Source organism: Puma concolor, chromosome C2, assembly GCF_028749965.1.
Source record: "Puma concolor isolate L17-30 chromosome C2, mPumCon1.1.hap2, whole genome shotgun sequence".
NCBI lineage: Eukaryota > Metazoa > Chordata > Mammalia > Carnivora > Felidae > Puma > Puma concolor.
Window position 1 is genome coordinate 88,412,779 of NC_141675.1, and position 20,054 is coordinate 88,432,832.

General features: G+C 35.9%; 1 protein-coding gene across 10 annotated transcripts in view; it reads left to right on the top strand.

The window, feature by feature from the left end:
• Window positions 1-20,054, top strand: part of LRCH3 (leucine rich repeats and calponin homology domain containing 3) — a 125,497-nt gene that overhangs the window by 37,128 nt on the left and 68,315 nt on the right. For all 10 annotated transcript variants that reach the window (XM_086675147.1, XM_086675155.1, XM_086675146.1 and 7 more), the window contains exons 2-3: window positions 15,753-15,897; window positions 18,084-18,210. In XM_086675147.1, the coding sequence (XP_086531273.1) occupies window positions 15,753-15,897; window positions 18,084-18,210 (272 nt within the window). The remainder of the gene's footprint in view (window positions 1-15,752; window positions 15,898-18,083; window positions 18,211-20,054) is intronic.

Genomic DNA, 20,054 nt, shown 5'->3' on the forward strand with positions numbered 1-20,054 from the left:
GTCCGGTTGCTCCAGGAAGTGTCTGTCAAAATGGCAATTGTAACAGTTTGACTACATCTTCTGAAAGGAGTAAAACTGATCTGTCTTCTCAGAGGAGAGAAAGAATTTATTGAACTAAACATTTGAAATACTATTTAGATGTTTATAATTTGTTTTCTTTTAAGAGATTTAAGTTATTTAAGTTTTTAACAAGTTTTTATGTTATAAAGAGTTAGGGATTTTTCTTTTTTCTTTTTGCTACCTTATCAGAAATGAGCAATAAATACTATGTCAGCAAAATAATTACATTCTTTTTTCTGAACCTTGTGACTTTCACAATCTCAAACTTCCTCATGAGAAATGGGAACTATTACTCTTCTTAGGTCTTTGGGCTCCAAGTTTGTCCCCTGAAAGTAGGAATGAACCACTACTCATTCATAAAATCATAAAGTTACTGAACAGATAATGAGAAAGATAGACTTAGGAAAAAATGCCTCTTAGCATGCTTCTTACCTACAAAAAAAAAAAAAAGCAAAATAATTGAAAGCATCTCACTGAAAATGCTGGAGCGAGAGATTCTGAAATGTTCTAGAGATTAAGATGGTAATAAATGGTAGAACTAGGACTAAAATCTGGCTGTTATCTGTCTCATTTAAGATAATACTGTTTCTCTAGATTGTATTGTTTCTGGGTACGGTTTTGAAGACTCTTTCATTGACAGGGTATGTGATAAACAGTATTTCAATTCAAGATGAAAGGAAATGCAGTTGATCCTTAAACAACATGAGGGTTAGGGGAACTGACCCCCAGCACCGTTGAAAATCCATGTCTAACTTTTTTTTTCCATTATAACTTTTGACTCCCCTCTCCATCAAATTTAACTATTAAGCCTCTACTGTTGACTGGAAGCCTTATCAGTAATATAAAATGTTATGTGTTACATACTGTATTCTTATAATAAAGTAATCTAGATTAAAGAAAATGTTAAGAAAATTATAAGAGAAAATACATTTACAGCACCATACTGTAAAAAAAAGTCTGCACATAAGTGGACCCACACAGCTCAAACCCATGTTGTCCAAGGGTCAACTATATTATAAGACTTAAATCACAGTTGAGAATGGTCTTTCAAGACTAAATAATTGAGTTTGTTTTTCAAATATTATGTGAAACTGGAATCCATTCTAGGCAGAAATTTGTGGGGGGTTTTCCTGTGTGAACAAAAAGGATCTTCTGAGTTGGCTAATGTTGTTTTCTCTGCATTGTTTGAAAAGGAAAAATGTGCAATATATTTGAATCATATCTACAAATAAGGAAAGAGAGAAAAATTAGAAAATTGCAGGAATAAGGGGTTGTGGGAGGGGGGATGGGCTAAATGGGTAAGGGGCATTAAGGAATCTACTCCTGAAATCGTTGCACTATATGCTAACTAACTTGGATGTAAATTTAAAAAATAAGTTAAAAATTAAAAAAAGAAAATTGCAGGAATATACATGTGTATGTGTGTTGCAAATATATGCACATCCTTTCTCATTAAGATTAAATAATATTTGTTGATCTTTGTTGTCATATATTACTTAACTTTAATAGGTTTTACTACAAATAGTCACATGTATTTATGATGCTTTGAACCCATTAGGTACCCTTTCTTCCTGTCACAGCAGACTCTAATTGTTCTGCTAGAGCAGAACTAGGATGCCCTTTTCTTTAGCCTTCCATGGCATTTTTTTTCACTGCCCTCCAAGCATCACTAACAAGTTCTGGGAGGCCCGCCCCTTGGAGCCACTGCCTGATGCCACATTTTAAACCAATTCTAGATCTTTCAAGTTTTTGTTAGAGCAGCACTTAAGTTCCAGGTACTAGTTTCTGTTTTGCTTGTTTATTGCTATGTAACAGACCACTACAAATCTTAGTGGCTTACAAAACAAAACAAAACAAAAACAGCAATCATTTATTCTGAAACTTTCCTAGGGGTTGGTGGCTTTCCCTTCTGTCTCCAAATCTAACTTGCCACAGAAATTTCTGTTACACCAGAAGGATAAATAGTTGCCCCAGAACTGGAACATGGAACGTTGCAAGGTAAACCCGGAACATCTTGTTTTGCTAGAATATGAGGAAATGCTCAAGTAATTGAAGATGGCATATCAAAAGAGAATACACGAGTTCTCATAATCAAAGCTGGGTCATAATAGATTTTCATTATAATCTGTGAGCCCTTGTAGCAAATAGGACTGTAAATCAATGCGCATATAATTTTTATTAATAGGAAGGGGAATATCACATGTAAGAATATTTTGTTTTTGAGAATGGAACAAAGGTCCAATGTTACTATTTTATATACGTAAAGCACTCTTTTACAGTTGTAACCTACCTCAACTTTTTAAAAATTATCTGTAGTTTGATACACATAGTTTTTTCCCTCAGTAGTTGGATTTGATTCATTATGTAAGTACTTACTTGTTTATAAGTAAATTATTTTCAATCCAGGTTATATAATACTTCTTAAAACAAAAATTGTAAAGATAAAATTGTGATTTGGGCTTTTTTTTGCTATTAATTATGTTGTAATCTTACTATAACTGAAGTTCTGTAGATGGGGAGGACAGGATTCCTACCCATTTCTAAGTCAACAATTTTTGTTTTATCCATTTTTTGCTTGTTTTTTGAATGAATATTTTATTGAGCACCCTACTATGTGCGATGGCACCACTAAGCGCCAAGTGTACAGAGTTGAACCAAACAGACATAGTCCCTCTCCTTATAACATAGAAGCTCATTAAATATTTGCTGTGTGACTCTAGAGTGATTATTCTTATATACCCCCTCCATTAATATTGAGGATGCTTTTTACTATTTTTTTAGGCTTTTTCTTTAATGTATTATTTTAAAACTTACAGTATCCCTGAGGTGAATTTGACATTGAAGGTAAGATTTTTATAAATATGGGAAATAATTAGGCATTTTATTGTAAATGATAAGCCTTAGAACAGCTTTCTTTCTTTCTTTCTTTCTTTCTTTTCTTTTTTTTCTTAATTTTTTAATGTTTATTTGTTTTTTAGAGAGAGAGAGGGAGACACAGAATCCAAAGCAGGCTCCAGGCCTGAGCTGTCAGCACAGAGCCCGACATGGGGCTCAAACTCACAGACTGGGAGATCTTGACCTGAGCCAAAGTCAGACACTTAACCAATTGAGCCACCCAGGCACTCTGCCTTAGAACATTTTTCACTTGAAACATTTATTTTAGTTAATTGAAACTTCCATGATTTATCCCTTACGCCAAACATTTTCTTATATTTTTATCAGGCCAAAATAGGCTTTTTATGCTTTGCTCAACTGAATAATACATCCAAGGGCTGTGCCAAAGAGTGGTATAGTTGTTGGCTCATGTCACAAGTGTTAGAAGAAAAGATAATGGCTGGTGAAAGACCAAGGCCGCATTCAGGATATGATACATAGAAGTAACTTAATAGCTTAATTGCAACATTGTTTATTATCCAGTTTGTGACTTTTCACAATACTTGGCAAATATCAGTTGAGTTTGCAGTCTTGAAAATAACCTAGGATTGAGTATGGAGACACAGAGATGGAAGCTTAGGAGGCTTGTGTGACAATAACTGTGTATGTGTGAAATCAAAAGCTTACTCTAGTGACGCAAAGATAACACTAACCTTTGTGCTTATTTAACCTCACTGAAAGATAAGGAAATTGTTTTAAACATTTTAATGTAAATCATTAAACAAATGTTTTCTTTTAAAAGTAGGGTATATTAAATGCAACATTACTTCTTTTTGGTGACCAAAGGTAATAAATCATTGTATTGTACTCTGTTACATTTTCTTGCCTACTACAATTCCATATAATTTGGGGAGTTTGGTTATTTGTTTTTACTGTGTTGCTCTCAACCCAAGGAAGCTGGATTTATGTATGCCTTTTTGTGTTTTATAGTATATGAAGTAATTTTCCATGCACTGTTTTATTTGATTCTTAGATTAATTTTAAGAGGCAGTGACAAACGTGATAAACAGAAACGGATGGATTTAAGACACATTTGGATCAAGAAACTGATAGTGTTTGTTGATAGGATTAGATTGGGAAAAAGAAAAAGTATGATTCCAGAATTCTGACTTAGGCAGCTGGATAGACAAAAGCATTTCCATCATGAAATAGAAAATAATTGGAAAAGCAATATATTTGCAGATATTAGCATTTCTTTGGCATTATTGTATAAAGATAGTTCTCAAAGCTAAGAAATCTTTTTTCCCTCTACAGAAAAACATGAGGTAATTTTGAAGCATTTGGTTTATATACAGACTCAGGACACTGCCTATAAATGAGATTTTCCTACATTAGTCACTAAGTCAAATGTGGTTAAATTTTGTATTCGTATTTTGCTAGTTTCATCTTTAATGATTAATCAAGGACTACATCTCAGAAATAACATGACCCTTTTAAAAATCCAGATACATTGGGTAATTATGTTAAATATAGTGTCTTTCAGTTAAAAGGTAAAGATGGTCAGGCAATAAAAAGAAAGCAAAATCTGTGTGCTGTTTATAAGAAACATATTCAAAAATTTTTAAGTTTTGGGGCGCCTGGGTGGCGCAGTCGGTTAAGCGTCCAACTTCAGCCAGGTCACGATCTCGCGGTCCGTGAGTTCGAGCCCCGCGTCAGGCTCTGGGCTGATGGCTCGGAGCCTGGAGCCTGTTTCCGATTCTGTGTCTCCCTCTCTCTCTGCCCCTCCCCCGTTCATGCTCTGTCTCTCCCTGTCCCAAAAATAAATAAAAAACGTTGAAAAAAATTTTAAGTTTATTTATTTTGAGAGAGAGAAGAGAATGAGTGGGGGAGGGGCGGAAAGAGAGGGACAGAGAAAGAATCCCAAGCAGGCTCTGTACTGATGTGGGATTTGATCTCATGAACCGTGAGATCATGACCTGAGCCAAAACCAAGAGCCAGACCAGCTTAACCAACTGAGCCACCCCAAATGCCCCAAGAAACATATTCAAAACATAATGATCCATAAGGGTTGAAATTAAAGAATAGGAAAAAGATACTCTGTTGGGGTGCCTGGGTAGCTCAGTCAGTTAAATGCCCGGCTCTTGATTTCAGCTCAGGTCATGATGTCAGGGTCGTGGGATCAAGCCCCATGTCAGGCTCCACTCTGGGTCTGGAGCCTGCTTGGTATTCTCTCTCTCCCTCTCTCTCTGCCCCTACCCTGCTCACTCTCTCTCTCAAAATAAGTAATTTTTTTTAAAGAAAAAGATATCCTATGGATATATTAACTATTAGTTTTCCATGCTATATAACAAATCACCACAAACTTAGCAGCTTCAGGAACTTAATGGTTACTTTGGATCAGGAGTCCAGGCACAGCATAGCTAGATCTGCAGCAGGGCTTCAATCAAGGTGTTGATTAGGGCTGAGTTCTCATCTGGAGGCTTGACTGGGGAAGGACCTGCTTCCAGGCTCCTTCAGACTATTGGCAGAATTTGTTTCCTTTCATTGGTAGAATTCATGCTAGCTTGCCTCTTCAAAGCTGGCAACAGAGAGAGACAGATATACCCACAGGAAAGACATCATCACCTTTGCACTATTCTGTGAATTAAAGGCAAGTCTAACCAATGAAGTATAGTTGATTTTTTTTAAGATTATTTTTTAAAGCATGTTTAAAATTTTTTAATGTTTATTTTTGAGAGAGAGAGAGAGAGAGAGACAGAGTGTGAGCAGGAGATGGCAGAGAGGGAGACAGAATCTGAAGCAGGCTCCAGGCTCTGAGCTGTCAGCACAGAACCCTACGTGGGGCTCAACTCGTGAACTATGATATCCTGACCTGAGCTGAAGTCAGATGCTTAACCAACTGAGCCACCCAGTCACCCCAGAAAGATTTTTTTTTTATGTTTATATATTTTTTGAGAGAGAGACAGAGCATGAGTAGGGGAGGGGCAGAGAGAGAGGGAGACACAGAACCTGAAGTAGGCTCCAGGCTGAGCTGTCAGCGCAAAGCTTGACAGGTGGCTTGAACTCACAAACCATGAAATCATGACCTGAGGTGAAGTCAGATGCTTAACCAACTGAGCCACCCAGGTGCCCCAGTACAGTTGATTTTTAACAATATGGGTTTGAATTGCATAGATCCACTTACACAGATTTTTTTTTAATGTATTTACTTATCTTTGAAAGAGTGAGAGTGAGCACTAGTGGAGGAGGGGCAGAGAGAAAAACAGAGAGAGAGAGAGAGAGAGAGAGAGAGAGAGAGAGAATTTCAATCAGGCTCTGCGCTGTTAGTACCTGTCATGTGAGGCTTTAATTCACAAACCATGAGATCATGACCCGAGCCGAAATCAACAGATGCTTAACTGACTGAGCCATCTACGTGCCCCCTACAGATTTTTTTTAATAGTATGATACTATAAGTGTATTTTCCTTATGATTTTCCTAACATTTTCTTTTCTCTAACTTACTTTATTGCAAGAATACAATATATAATACAACATAAACATTTGTGTTAATTGACTATACTACAGGTAAGGCTTCTGGTCAACAGTAGGCTGTTAGCAGTTAAATTTTGAGGGAGTCAAAAGTTATACCTGGTTTTCAACTTTGGGGGGTGGGGGGGCTTGGTGTTCCTAACCCCCACACCGTGCAAGGGTCAGCTGTGTATTGGTTACTTATGAAGCCCCACCCACACTCAAGTGGATGGAGTATTATAGAAGGGAGTCACGTTAAAGGCAGGCCACCAAACCAACCAAATGAAAGATTTCAAAGCAAAGAACAGTACTAGGAATAAAAGAGGTAACTTAACAGTTATAAAAATTTGATTTACCTGAAAGATTTGATAATTTAAAACTTTGTAAGAACCTAATAACAAAACCCCTAAATATATCAAGAAAAGTTTAAAGAATTACAGAGAAATAGACAAGATACCAGTAGTAACTGAAGACTCTAATATGCCCCTCTCAGCGGTTGATACGAGCACTGACCAAAAAAAGTAAAGATGAGCCTTGAACAATGCAACCAAACAAATAGGACCTAATAGATATAAGTAGAACGTTATGTCCAATGTAGAATACACATTATTTTCAGACTCGCATAGAATATTTATAAAAATGGACCATATGCTGATCCATAGAGAAAATGCAAAGAAATAGCAAAGGATTGAAATAACATAATAACTTACCATAATGAAGTTGTTAGAAATCAACAAAAAGATCATTAGAGTATCCTTACAGGTTTAGAAATTAAGGAATACATTTCTAACAGAATGAGACAAAGAAGAAATCATAATGGAAATTATAGAAAATATTTTCTAATCTAATATCCTAATAAAATATATATTCTCATGAGATTCAGCTAAAGCAGCACTTGAAGGGAATTTTATATATAGGTTTAAATGTATATATTTGAAAAGAACTATCTAAAAATTAATAGGCTAAGCATCCATCTCAATAAATTAAGAATAGCACAACCCCTACTCCAAATAACAAAGTGATAAAGATAGAAATATTTTATCAATACAGAAATTATACAATGAATAGGGTTAACAAAGCCAAAGTTGATACTTTGAAAACACTAATGATGTTTTCAAATCATTGGTGAGATTGATCAAGAAAGAAGGTACAAAATCCAAAGTCAGAAAGGAAAATAGAAGACATTCCTGCAGATGCTATAAACATTAAAGAAAAGAAAAAAGGATATTATAAATAACTTTTTGCTAATGAAATAGAAAATTCTGATGAGAATAGGAAACTCCTAGGTTCTAATAACTTAAAACTGATTCAAGAAGATTTATAAAACCTAAATAGTCCTGGAAGTATAAAGACATTCAGTCAATTGTTGGGGCGCCTGGGTGGCGCAGTCGGTTAAGCGTCCGACTTCAGCCAGGTCACGATCTCGCGGTCTGTGAGTTCGAGCCCCGCGTCGGGCTCTGGGCTGATGGCTCAGAGCCTGGAGCCTGTTTCCGATTCTGTGTCTCCCTCTCTCTCTCTGCCCCTCCCCTGTTCATGCTCTGTCTCTCTCTGTCCCAAAAATAAATAAATGTTGAAAAAAAAAAATTAAAAAAAAAAAAAAGACATTCAGTCAGTTGTGAAAAGTCTTAGGACTTTTTTTTTTTTTTAACGTTTATTTATTTTTGAGACAGAGATAGAGCATGAACGGGGGAGGGGCAGAGAGAGAGGGAGACACAGAATCTGAAGCAGGCTCCAGGCTCCGAGCCATCAGCCCAGAGCCTGATGGGGGGCTCAAACTCACGGACCACGAGATTGTGACCTGAGCCGAAGTCAGATGCTTAACCGACTGAGCCACCCAGGCCGCCCCTCTTTTAAGACTTTTAAGGAAAACTGGAGGGCCATATAGTTCTATGAATAAATTCTAACAAGCTTCTTAAAAGGAAATAATTTGAGGCGTGCCTGACCTGCTTAGTTGGTACAGTGTGCCGACTCTTGTATCTTGAGGTCATGAGTTTGAGATTTTTTTAAGAGATTACTTAAAAAAAAAAAAAAAAAAGGAAAAAGAAAAAGAATTTGAAACCTATGTAAACGCTTTTAGTCAATAAAAAGGAGGGAATATTCCCAAACTAAATTTTATGAGACCAGACAACCTGGATATCAAACCTTGACAAAGATAGTATGAGAGGGTGCCTTGGTGGCTCAGCTGGTTAAGCATCTGACTTTGGCTCAGGTCATGATCTTGTAGTGCATGGATTCGAGCCCCACATCACGCTGGCTGCAGTTTGCTTTGCCTCCTCCATCTCCCCTCTCTCTGCCCCTCCCCCATGCATGCACACTTTCCCTCTCTCTCGAAAATGAACATTAAATTAAAAACTTAGTATGAGAAAATAAATGCTCCAGAGTATTATTATGAGTATTTATGATTATATATGCAAAAATCTTAAACCAAATATTAATGAACTGAGTCCAATTAATAAAGAGGATAAAACACCTTTATTATAAATTAATAAATATTATTAAATTAATAAAAAGGACAAAATAAAAAAGACTAAATTGAGTTTATCTCTGCAATGCAAGAATTAATGTTCAAAAGCCAATCTAATTTCACATTAATGGAATAAAATTTTAATGAGAAGGACAGAAATCAGGTCTACCCTAATGGAATAAAAGAACAGTGAAATAAAGGAGTAAAATTAATTCCATATTAATAGAAGAAAAGGTAAAAATCCTATGATCATCTCAATAGATGAAGGAAAAGAGATTGATGAAAATTCAACATTTGTTACGTATAAAAACTCTTAGTAAGCTAGGAATAGAAAGGAATTTCCTTAATCTGATAAGGGATATCTACTGAAAATCTTTGAAATTAGGAGCAAGACAAAATACCTTCTATTACCACTTTTATTCAACATTATACTGGAGGTCCTAGTCAGCATTGTAAGGGAATTCAGTAAGGAAGTTAGTAAATAAACAAATATCAGAAAGGCAAAAGCAAGCTTTTGGTATTCATAGAACCATGTAATTACAGATCTAGAACTACCCAAAAGAATCTACAAGGAAATTACATCAACTAAAAGAAATGTTTACCAAGAATGCCAGATACATAATCAATATATAAAAATCAATTTTATTAGTAACTAATGGTTAGAAAACAAAGTTTTAAAAATATATATCATTTATAAAATAATAAGAACCTGGGAATCAAGCGAGTAAACGATGTATAAAACCTTTCTGAGAAAAATCACAAAACTTCAATGACAAATTAAAGAAGGCTTTAATTAATTAGTGGAGATGTTCGTGGATTGAAGATGTTCATGGATGTTATTTCTTCCCAAATTGATGTTGGATTTGGTGCAATCTCAGTAAAAATTTCAACAAGTGCTTTCATGAAATTAAACAAGCCCATTCTAAAATTTATAAGGAGATGCAAAAGACCTAGAAAGCCAAGACATACTTGAAGAACTGCAAAGTGGTAGGAATACCTTAGCAGTTTAGGAATAGGTCACTCCGCTAGATGTCAAGAATTATTGTAAAGCTATAATAATTAAGATTGAATAATAGTGACATAAAGATGGACAAGTTGTGCAGTGGATTAGAGAGCCTGCAGACAAACCCTCAGACACATGATCTATGACAAAGGTGTTACTGGCAAATAATGAGATGGAAGATGGTCTTTTCAGTAACCGTCACTGGGATAAATGGGCATCCCTGTAGCAAGAATTAAAATTGGCCTGCAGCCTCACATCATACTAGAAAATAAATTCCTAGTAGATTAAATGTGATGGTCAAACTCTAAAACTTTTAGAAGAAAATACCTTTTTAAACTTGGAGTAGGGCAGGTTTTCTTCTAAAACTGTAAAAACCACCAACCATAAAGGAAAAGATTAATAAAAAATTATACTCTGTTAAAGACCATCATCAAAGATACCACAAAGACCATGAAACTTCAAACCACAGAGTGGAGTAAGTTATTTGCAACACATAAATTGATACCAGATTCATACTCAGAATTTATAAAGATCTCCAACAAACCAAAAGACTTTACAAGAAAAGATATCTAGATGACCAAAAACATATGAAAAGCTGTTTTACCTCATTAATAATCAAGGAAATGAAAATTTAAATCACAATGAAATGCCACTGTGTGAAAATCCTTAAAACATAATAAACATTAAAACATCTCATAACAACAAGGATTGGCAAGGATGTGAAGCCACAAGAATTCTTTCACACTGCTGGTAAATGTGTAAATTGGTACAACCACTTTGGAAAACAGTTTGTCATTCTCTTGTGAAGTTGAAGATCCATATATCTTACTACACAGCACTTCACTCCTAGATATTTATCTAGATCAGTATGTAATTGAAATGTTCATCAGTAGTAGAATAAATAAATTGTGGCATGTTCATATAGTAGAAAGCTATGAAGGACAGTGAAATGAAGGATACAATTTACAAGAGTGAATCCTGATGTGGGGCCATGAGCAAATGGTCAAAGAATTCTTGAGACATTCTCAGTGCAAAAAGGTGCTTTTATTATAGTGTGGGGACAGGGCCCATGGGCAGAAAGAGCTACACTTTTGCTATATGAACCTGGTGGTTATATGCTTAGTGTTCAAGGGTCAGGGAGTATGCAGGGAGTATTAGATAATAAATATCTTCTTTGAATTTCTACTTATAAAATTACTTTTGCAAGATTTCTCTGGTGCTTATCGTTCAGCTCAATATTAACTATCTGTGAGATGTACAGACGGTCATGAGATCCTTTAAGAATATAGCAACGAGCAGTGTTTGATTCTTATCAAAACTGTGCAGGCTGTAGGTCAGCCTTCTTGGCTAAAGGTGATCATTTTCCTGCTTTTATCCTCATCAAATCTCAAATGTTGAATGAAGGTCACAAAAAAAAAATACACATACAGTATGCTTCTCCTTTTAAAAAGTTCATAGATATGGTAGGCAGAATTATGGCCCCCTAAAAATGTTTACATCCTAACCTATGAATATGTTAGGTTACATGGCAAAGGGGAGTTAAGGCGCTAATCAGCAGTCATTAAAATAAGATTATCCTGGATTATTGGGGGAGCAAGGAGAGATGCGCAGGATCCTTAACATGTTATGGGATCCTTAAAAGCGGAAGGAGACCCAGAGAGGGCAGCATCAGGCCTCTACCTGACATCGCTGGCTTGAAGATGGAGGAATGGAACTATCGGCCAAGGAATGTGGATCGTCTCTAGAAGCTGGAAGAGAGAAGGAAATAGATTCTCCCCTAAAAGCTCCAGAAGGAATGCAACCCTGCCAATACATCTTGGTTTTAGTCCACCATTGAGACTTATTTCAGACTTCTGACTTCCAGAAACATACAATAATGAACTTGTGTTGTTTTAAGCCCCTGAATTTGTTACAGCAACAATAGGAAACTAATACTAAAAATGATGAAGGGTTAAAATTGTCAAGGAAATGATTATCACTAAAATCAGTAGATTGGTTTCTCTTTTGGAGAGGGAAAGGGTTATGATTGGGAAGAGCTCCACTGGGGCTTCTAGGGTACCGGCAGTATCTTATTTATTGGAAAATATGTATGTTTTATGCTGTCTTCTGCATGTATGAAGCTTAACATCATTGCTTTTATAACCAGAAAGAGTTTTAAGAATAATACATATCCATAGTTTTTTTAAACTGAACATTTTTTATTTTTTATTATTGATGTTTATTTGTTTTTGTGTGTGAGAGAGAGAGACAGAGCGTGAGCAGGAGAGAGGCAGAGAGGGAGACACAGAATCCAAAGCAGGCTTTAGGCTCCGAGCTGTCAGCACAGAGCCTGACATGGGGTTCGAACTCACGAACTATGAGATCATGACCTGAGCCGAAGTCAGACACTTGACCTGAGCCACCCAGGTGCCCCCTGAAGGTTGTTTTTTGAAGTCATTTTAAAACACATTTCTTTGACTATAAAATTATTTCTTTCTTGAGAGAGTATGACAAAAAATATTTTTTATAAACCATTAGTACTTTGCAATATTTTCCATAATATGATCAATGACCTAAATGACTCTTTCGTGAATTTACTCAGTTAACATAAGGAAGAAGCTACTTATCTTCCCAAATTGAAATAAAAATACAGTTTAAGTGGAAGACCTTATAAGAATCCTTAATTCAAGGGCTCCTAGGTGGCTCAGTCGGTGGGCTGAGCAGGCGGCTGGGTAGATTTAAATTTGCTAAATATTAAAAAAATTATTGAGATGCATCTAAGCCTAGTGTATATCTTGCTGTTATTTTTTTCCCCTCCCTAGTTCGGGGACAAAAAAAAAAAAAAAAAAAAAAAAAGAAGTGGTTTGTTTCATTTTCCTAGATTTTAAGTAATTTAACTCTGTAATACACATATTAGGCAAACTGACTTTCAGTAGTCCCTGCTTTGTTGCCTGGAATTGTCATTTTAGAGGGTTAAATTTAAATAAGGTTAAATTTAAATAAAATTTAAATGAGATTAATTTCTTTCATTTCTTCGACTTCTTTTAAAAGTTTATTTTTTTAACTAATTTCTACACCCAACATGGGGCTTGAACTCATGACCCCAAGATCAAGAGCCACATGCTCTTCCCACTGAGTCAGCCAGGTGCCTCTCTTTTCTTCAACTTTTAGAATTATACTAATAAAATTTAAACAGGAATTGATAAAAAATAATTCTTGTTGCATTTAGTAAGAAAGAGGTTGTTTACGGTGTGATTCTGTAGGAAATTTTTAGTCTTAAATTAACCGAGTCTTTGACTTTCTCCTAATGAATACAATATGGGGAGGCATTTTGGCAAGATGGTGATCTGTTTCCCAACTTCAGAGTAAGCAACTCTGAGGCTTGCAGGCTGGTGTGGCCTGGAGGGAATATGTAAGTTTGGGGAACATACTGTGACTGAAATGAAGACAAGAGGCAAAAGCCTATGGAGCAACTATCACAATTTTTGAGTTTTCAGTAAGAGTTGTGCCTCTGAGTGGAAGCTTCTGGTGCATTGTAGAGATTGCTTCCTCAGTCTTCGTGTTAACTGCCATTCAGGGTACTCTGGCAGCTTGATCTGAGCTCCAAGGATGAGGCAAGCCATGAATTAGCAAAGGAAAGTAATTCACTTGAAGGAACTTAAGCAGCCAGAGGTAGGATGAACAAGGATTGCATCAAGAACAAGTGACTTCAGTGAAATAGAACAGAAATAGAAATTGGAAGTGATAGATGACAGATTTAATAGGCAAAACAAGATAAATTATCCTAGATTTTCAGGAGAAACAAAGTGACTTGCTTCTAATCATAGCATAAAAGAAAATGAAGAAAAGGGGGGAGCTTTTTTATGTATTAATTTGTGGAAAGGATGATTATTGTTGAGACTTAAATTCCTGGTCTGGAACATTAAGTAGAAGAGTATACCAAAACAGAAAAATAAATAAGTAAGTAAGTAGGTAGGTAAGTAAATAAAAAAGAGAGAGAGAGAAAGAGAAAGAGCAAATGGAGGAGATGCAACAACTAAATGTATAATAGGAGAGCATTTCTCTGATTTGAAGAAAGGTTGAGTTCCAGACCAGAGTGTTGAAGATGATGGGGGCACAAAAAAAACCAAGCTGTTTACAATGAAAAATCATCAAGATATGTGCCAGACTATGCAAGGGGACACTGGAAACTTAGAAGATAGTAAAATAACATCTACAGATTTCTGAGAAAGGAACTGTGCCTATACCTAGCCAAGTATTATTCACATGTTTATGGTGAAAGCAAGATACTTGTGGATATGCAGGAACTCAGGTCCTCCATTTAGGAGAAGCTTTCAGTAAAGGATTCTCACCAAATAATTGCAAACAGAGACTTTAAGATTGGGCAGAAGAAGAGAAGAAGAGAAAAACAGTAGTAAGCAAATGAATCTCACAGTATATTTAACGAAATCTAAATGGATAATGATAGAGTGACTGTATTTCAGCACATTCCTTTGTCTTCAGCACTTCCTGAAAGTTTGCAAACGCTTGATTAGACGCAGGTTCTGTCCTTCTGGCAAGACCACAAATGATGTTCTCTTCTACAGGGAGGCATACAACTTCTGATTGTCATTGTTTTTAATTTTTTTTTAATGTTTATTTTAGAGACAGAGTGTGAGTGGAGGGAGGGGCAGAGAGAGAGAGAGACACAGAATCTGAAACAGGCTTCAGGCTCTGAGCTGTCAGCACAGAGCTCGAGGCGGGGCTTGAACGCTCTAAATGCAAGATCGATCTTGACCTGAGCTGAAGTCAGATACTTCAACTGACTGAGCAACCTAGGCGCCCCTTGTAAAGATAGCCGTTAATACACAATTCTAAACTTTTGTTTTGTTTTGTTTTTGTTCTTGAAAGAGAAGGAGAGGGAGGGCCAGAGAGAATCCCAAGCAGGCTCCACACTGTCAACAAAGAGCCGGACATGGGGACTTGATCCCACAAACTATGAGGTCATGACCCTAGCCGAAATTAAGAGTTGGACACTTAACCAACTGATCCACCCAGGTGCCCCAATACCCAATTCTAGATTCTATCATTACTTTTCATTTATAGCTAGAACGCTTACACAAAGATGCCTCTCTTCATCTGTTTGGTTTAGTCAGTGGTACAGTTCATATAGGGAAGGTGAGATAAATGTTTGATTTTTTCCCCTTAATCAGTTTACAAGATAATGAATTGGTTCTCTATTATCTTTTGGTGTGGGAGGTGGGAGAGAGATATCATTATAAACTAGTATTATTCAATATATGTGATAGATTTGAGTCCTTTGCAAGTATTATCCTTATTGAAGCTCAAATTGTCTCATCTTTGGCCAGTTGGAGCAAAAAATGTTTCCTGAATCCTTTTGACATGACCCTGATAATCTTTGTAAAGAAAAGGGCAGTATTTTTTGTTCAGTTTTGCTTTGCTTTTCCAAAAACCTCAGAATGTTTCTGTGCTTTTGAGAAGGTGGATTTTAGGGATCCATTGTTTCCTAGGATATTTGATACTTAGTATGATCTTTGGTGTAATTGTAGGCAGATGTGCCTTAGAATTTGTGTTACTTGCAAAAAATAATGGTTTTATTTTTTTCAGTATATGTGGATATTCAAAAAGAATCAGTATTTCCCGGCAAAAAGATGTAGAGGCATATGTTAAAATGTTTTTTTCAATAGATTAATAAGTATATGAATGTTTACTCTGGACGAGTCTCTACAGTGGGAACTCTGGGGAATTCAAACAATTATGAAACCTGCTTACTTACCTAACATTTCAATAAAATAAGTTCCATTTATTAACATTTCAATAAAATAAGTTCCATGTAAAATAATATACATTATTCTTCTTTCAGATCTGTCACGAAATCGCCTCTCAGAAATTCCCATAGAAGCATGTCATTTTGTTTCTCTTGAGAATCTCAACTTATACCAAAATTGTATTCGGTATATACCAGAAGCAATTCTAAACCTACAAGCTCTAACATTCTTAAATATTAGGTAAGGATGTTGTTTTTGTTGTTGTTGTTTCTTCTTCTCCTCCTCCTCCTCCTCCTCCTCCTCCTCTTTTCTTCTTCTTTTTTGATTTTTGGTTTCATGTAGTCTTTTCAGTTCTCTCTTGGCTTTCACTAAAATTTACATTATCTGTTCATATCTGCAGTATCAATACATGTTCTTAGGCTGAATTAACAATATTTCCTATGTCCTCCTTGTTTCTCCCTTTGTCTTTAGCTTTGTAACTATAAATGTCATTAGTCTGATAGGATTGCGACAGTCTTATGACTGTGGTTCTCCAGTTAGATTTTCAAATAAGCTTCATCAAATGAGGATAGTAGATCTGAAAGTACTTTCATTCTTGTGATTATTTATTTTTGTGTACTGAGTTCTGAATGTGTAAATGCATTTATTTGACTCATTTCCATTTTTTTATATCTTAGAAGACTTTTTTTTTCATTATAAAAGTTATAAATGTTCATTGGAGAAAATGAGGAAATGTAGAGAGGTATAAAAGATATTCATCAAAATGTTGTATCTGAGTTTTTTAATTATAGGTGATATTTTCCTTTTTCTCCAGGCTTTTAGTCAAATTTTTAAGTGAGTTTTTCCCCTCGTCATGAAATACTCAGGAAATATTTTATACGTAAACATTTTATTGTATAGTTTATATACTTCTAAAACTCGTTTTCCCTCTTGGATATTTAGTTTATTTCAGTTTTTTGCCATGCTAAAAGTAGTATTAACAGAGGCTCTGATATGTAAATGTTTATTTTTCTCTTTCCTTAAGATAAATGTCTAGAAATAGAGTTATTTAAAAAGCTTTAAAGGCTGATGATCTATGCTAGTAAAATCAGCAAAAGATTTTGAAAATGGGGCCAATTGACCCTAGAGAGTAAAAAGTTAAATCTATAAAAGTAATATTTTAACTTACTTTTATCCTAATGATAGATGTGTACTTTTAGCTCTGATTTGCATATTTTTATATAAATAAAAGATTTCTATACTTCAGCTGACATGATATATTTAAAATCATAACCTGTCACTATAGAACTATATTTGAATCATTTATGTACATTTGATTATAATGTATGTAATGATGAGAGAAGTAGATTGATTACAACTACTTTTATGTTTATAACCCTTTTTTAGTAGGAAGGGGAGAGGGTGATAGTCATCTATCCTTTTTTTTTAATGTTTATTTAATATTTATTTAATATTTGAGAGAGACAGAGACAGAGCATGAGCAGGGGAGGGGCAGAGAGAGAGGGAGACACAGAATCTGAAGCAGGCTCCAGGCTCTGAGCTGTCAGCACAGCTGACGGAGCTCGAACTCAAGAACTGCGAGATCATGACCTGAGCTGAAGTCAGACGCTTAACCGACTGAGCCACCCAGGTGCCACTACCTTATTTTTTTTTTAATGTTTGTTTATTTATTTTGAGAGGTGGGGGAGTGGGGGGAGTGAATCCCAAGCAGGCTCCATACTCAGTGCAGAGCCTGATGTGGAGCTTGATCTCACCAACCATAAGATCATGATCTGATCCAAAATCAAGGGTCAGACACTTAACTGACTGAGCCACCCAGGTGCCCCTACCGTATTTTTAAATTACTTTATCTAGGGGCGCCTGGGTGGCGCAGTCGGTTAAGCGTCCGACTTCAGCCAGGTCACGATCTCGCGGTCCGTGAGTTCGAGCCCCGCGTCAGGCTCTGGGCTGATGGCTCAGAGCCTGGAGCCTGTTTCCGATTCTGTGTCTCCCTCTCTCTCTGCCCCTCCCCCGTTCATGCTGTGTTTCTCTCTGTCTCAAAAATAAATAAACGTTAAAAAAAAAAAGTTTTAAATTACTTTATCTTACATAAAATTAACTTGAATAAAGTAATAATATGTGTTTATGTAGCACATCATTATAGAAAGGAGTTTTATGGTACAGGGCCCTGTAGGATAGGTAGATAAGGATTAAAATCCTCAATTTACAGATGAGGAATCTATAAAAAGCAGATAAGTTAAATATCATGCCTAAAACCACAAAGCTGATAAGTGAGGAAATGGAGGCTAGAACCCAAATCTAATACCCTGTTTGCTCCTTCCATGACTTAATGTTTGTCACTTTACTGAGTATAGGATGGGAAAGATGAAAATTTTTTTCTTGAATGGTGGGTTCTAATTATTTTCTTCTTCTACTTACCCATTTAGTCGGAACCAGCTGTCAACATTGCCAGTACATTTGTGTAATTTACCATTGAAAGTCTTAATTGCTAGTAATAACAAATTGGTGTCACTTCCAGAAGAAATTGGACATCTCAGACACTTAACAGAACTTGTAAGTTTTTACTTTTTTATTGCTCCACATGTATGTGTATCCATAGTCATACCATATTCTGTTTTGTAGTAAGGAAAGATTCAATATTAAGGTGTCTTTTTGAGTTTTTCCAGGTATCAATAGTGAAGTTTTGCTGGTTGATCAGTACTGAAATGCTTCAGCACAGAGTTAAGCAAGAACTGAAAGTACAAGTCTGATAGGCCCACGGGGAATGGGACAAAGTCATCAGAATTAAACTCTAACCAATATTAAGTGATTTCTATGCTAATAAGCTTTTGAGATATAAGTTAACAATGCATTTAGATTTTTACATTAAATCTCAATAGCATCAGTGTTCTGATTTGGGGTGAGCCCCTCTCGGGGACTGGACACTGCAAAGATCAGGCTTATTTTTTTTGCCTTACATGCTATCTCTAGCACCTAGCTCCCTCTCTAAAGTAAGCTATTCTTTACTGCCTTCTGTTTTCTAAGAAGCTTAACTTTGATGAACCACTCCTTGTTACTCTTTAGTACTTATGTCCTGGGCATGGGAATGAGACTTTTCCCATTTAATCACCATAGTAACATTATGAATTAGGTATAATACTTATCATCTTATTACAGCTGAAGAAACTAGCACTTAGATAGGTTAAGTAATTTGCCCAAGGTTCCATAACTGAGGTAGAATTTTAAACCAATCTACCTTAACTCCAGAGCCCACATTTCATATTTCTGAAATGGTCCAATACAGTTATGTCCATTGAAATTTGGGAGGATCATTCCATGTAGGTTTATTAACAAAGATAGACATCATGAACAAAAAATACATGTATAATTTAACTGGACCACACAGTAGCTCTCTCTTTTTTTCAGGTGGATTATGAATGTAAACAATCACATGTAAAAATTCACAAATATGTTAAATCTGGAGTCTAGATACTAGACTACTATTTATTTAGAGGCAGTTAGATCTAGGAAATAAAGTCAAAAATGTATGTTTGTTTATTCAGAACCCGGTTATTTTTTTTATTTTATTAAAATAATTTTTTTTTTTAAATTTTTTTTTTTCAACGTTTATTTATTTTTGCGACAGAGAGAGACACAGCATGAACGGGGGATGGGCAGAGAGAGAGGGAGACACAGAATCGGAAACAGGCTCCAGGCTCTGAGCCATCAGCCCAGGGCCCGACGCGGGGCTCGAACTCACGGACCGTGAGATCGTGACCTGGCTGAAGTCGGACGCTTAACCGACTGCGCCACCCAGGCGCCCCAAAATAATTTTTTTTTAATAAGCTTTTGATTCCCACTCAGTGGAACCTGTTCTTACAACATCTGTTGCTTCTTTCTTTTATTTCCCCCTTTTATTTAAGTTTATTTTATTTTATTTTTTTAGTAATCTCTACACCCAATGTGGGGCTTGAACTCATGACCCTGAGATCAAGAGTCTCATGCTCCTCTGACTGAACCAGCCAGGCGCCCCTGTTTCCCTTCATTTTTAAGTGAAAGTAAACCTCTATCTTTCAAGATACACATTTTCCAAGAGAAATATTATAAATTACTGTTGTCTTCTGGCTCGGCTCAATTTTCCCTATCCTTTCAACCTCTTTCCTTTTAACTTTGCTGCTCAGAGCATTGGAATAAAAAATACAGCTACTGATTCTACTTCAGTCATTAATTGGTAGGAAAAGTAAAAATATTATTTTCTCTAAGAATATTATGGGAAAATTTTAAAATAATGTTTGAAGTTTTTGGCAAGTGGTCTTTTCTAATAGTTAAGTCTATTAATATTTTCTTTTTACTCATATACTAGAGGAGTTTTAAGTGTTAATATGGCATCTTGGAGCTTTTATTAACCTAGACAACTT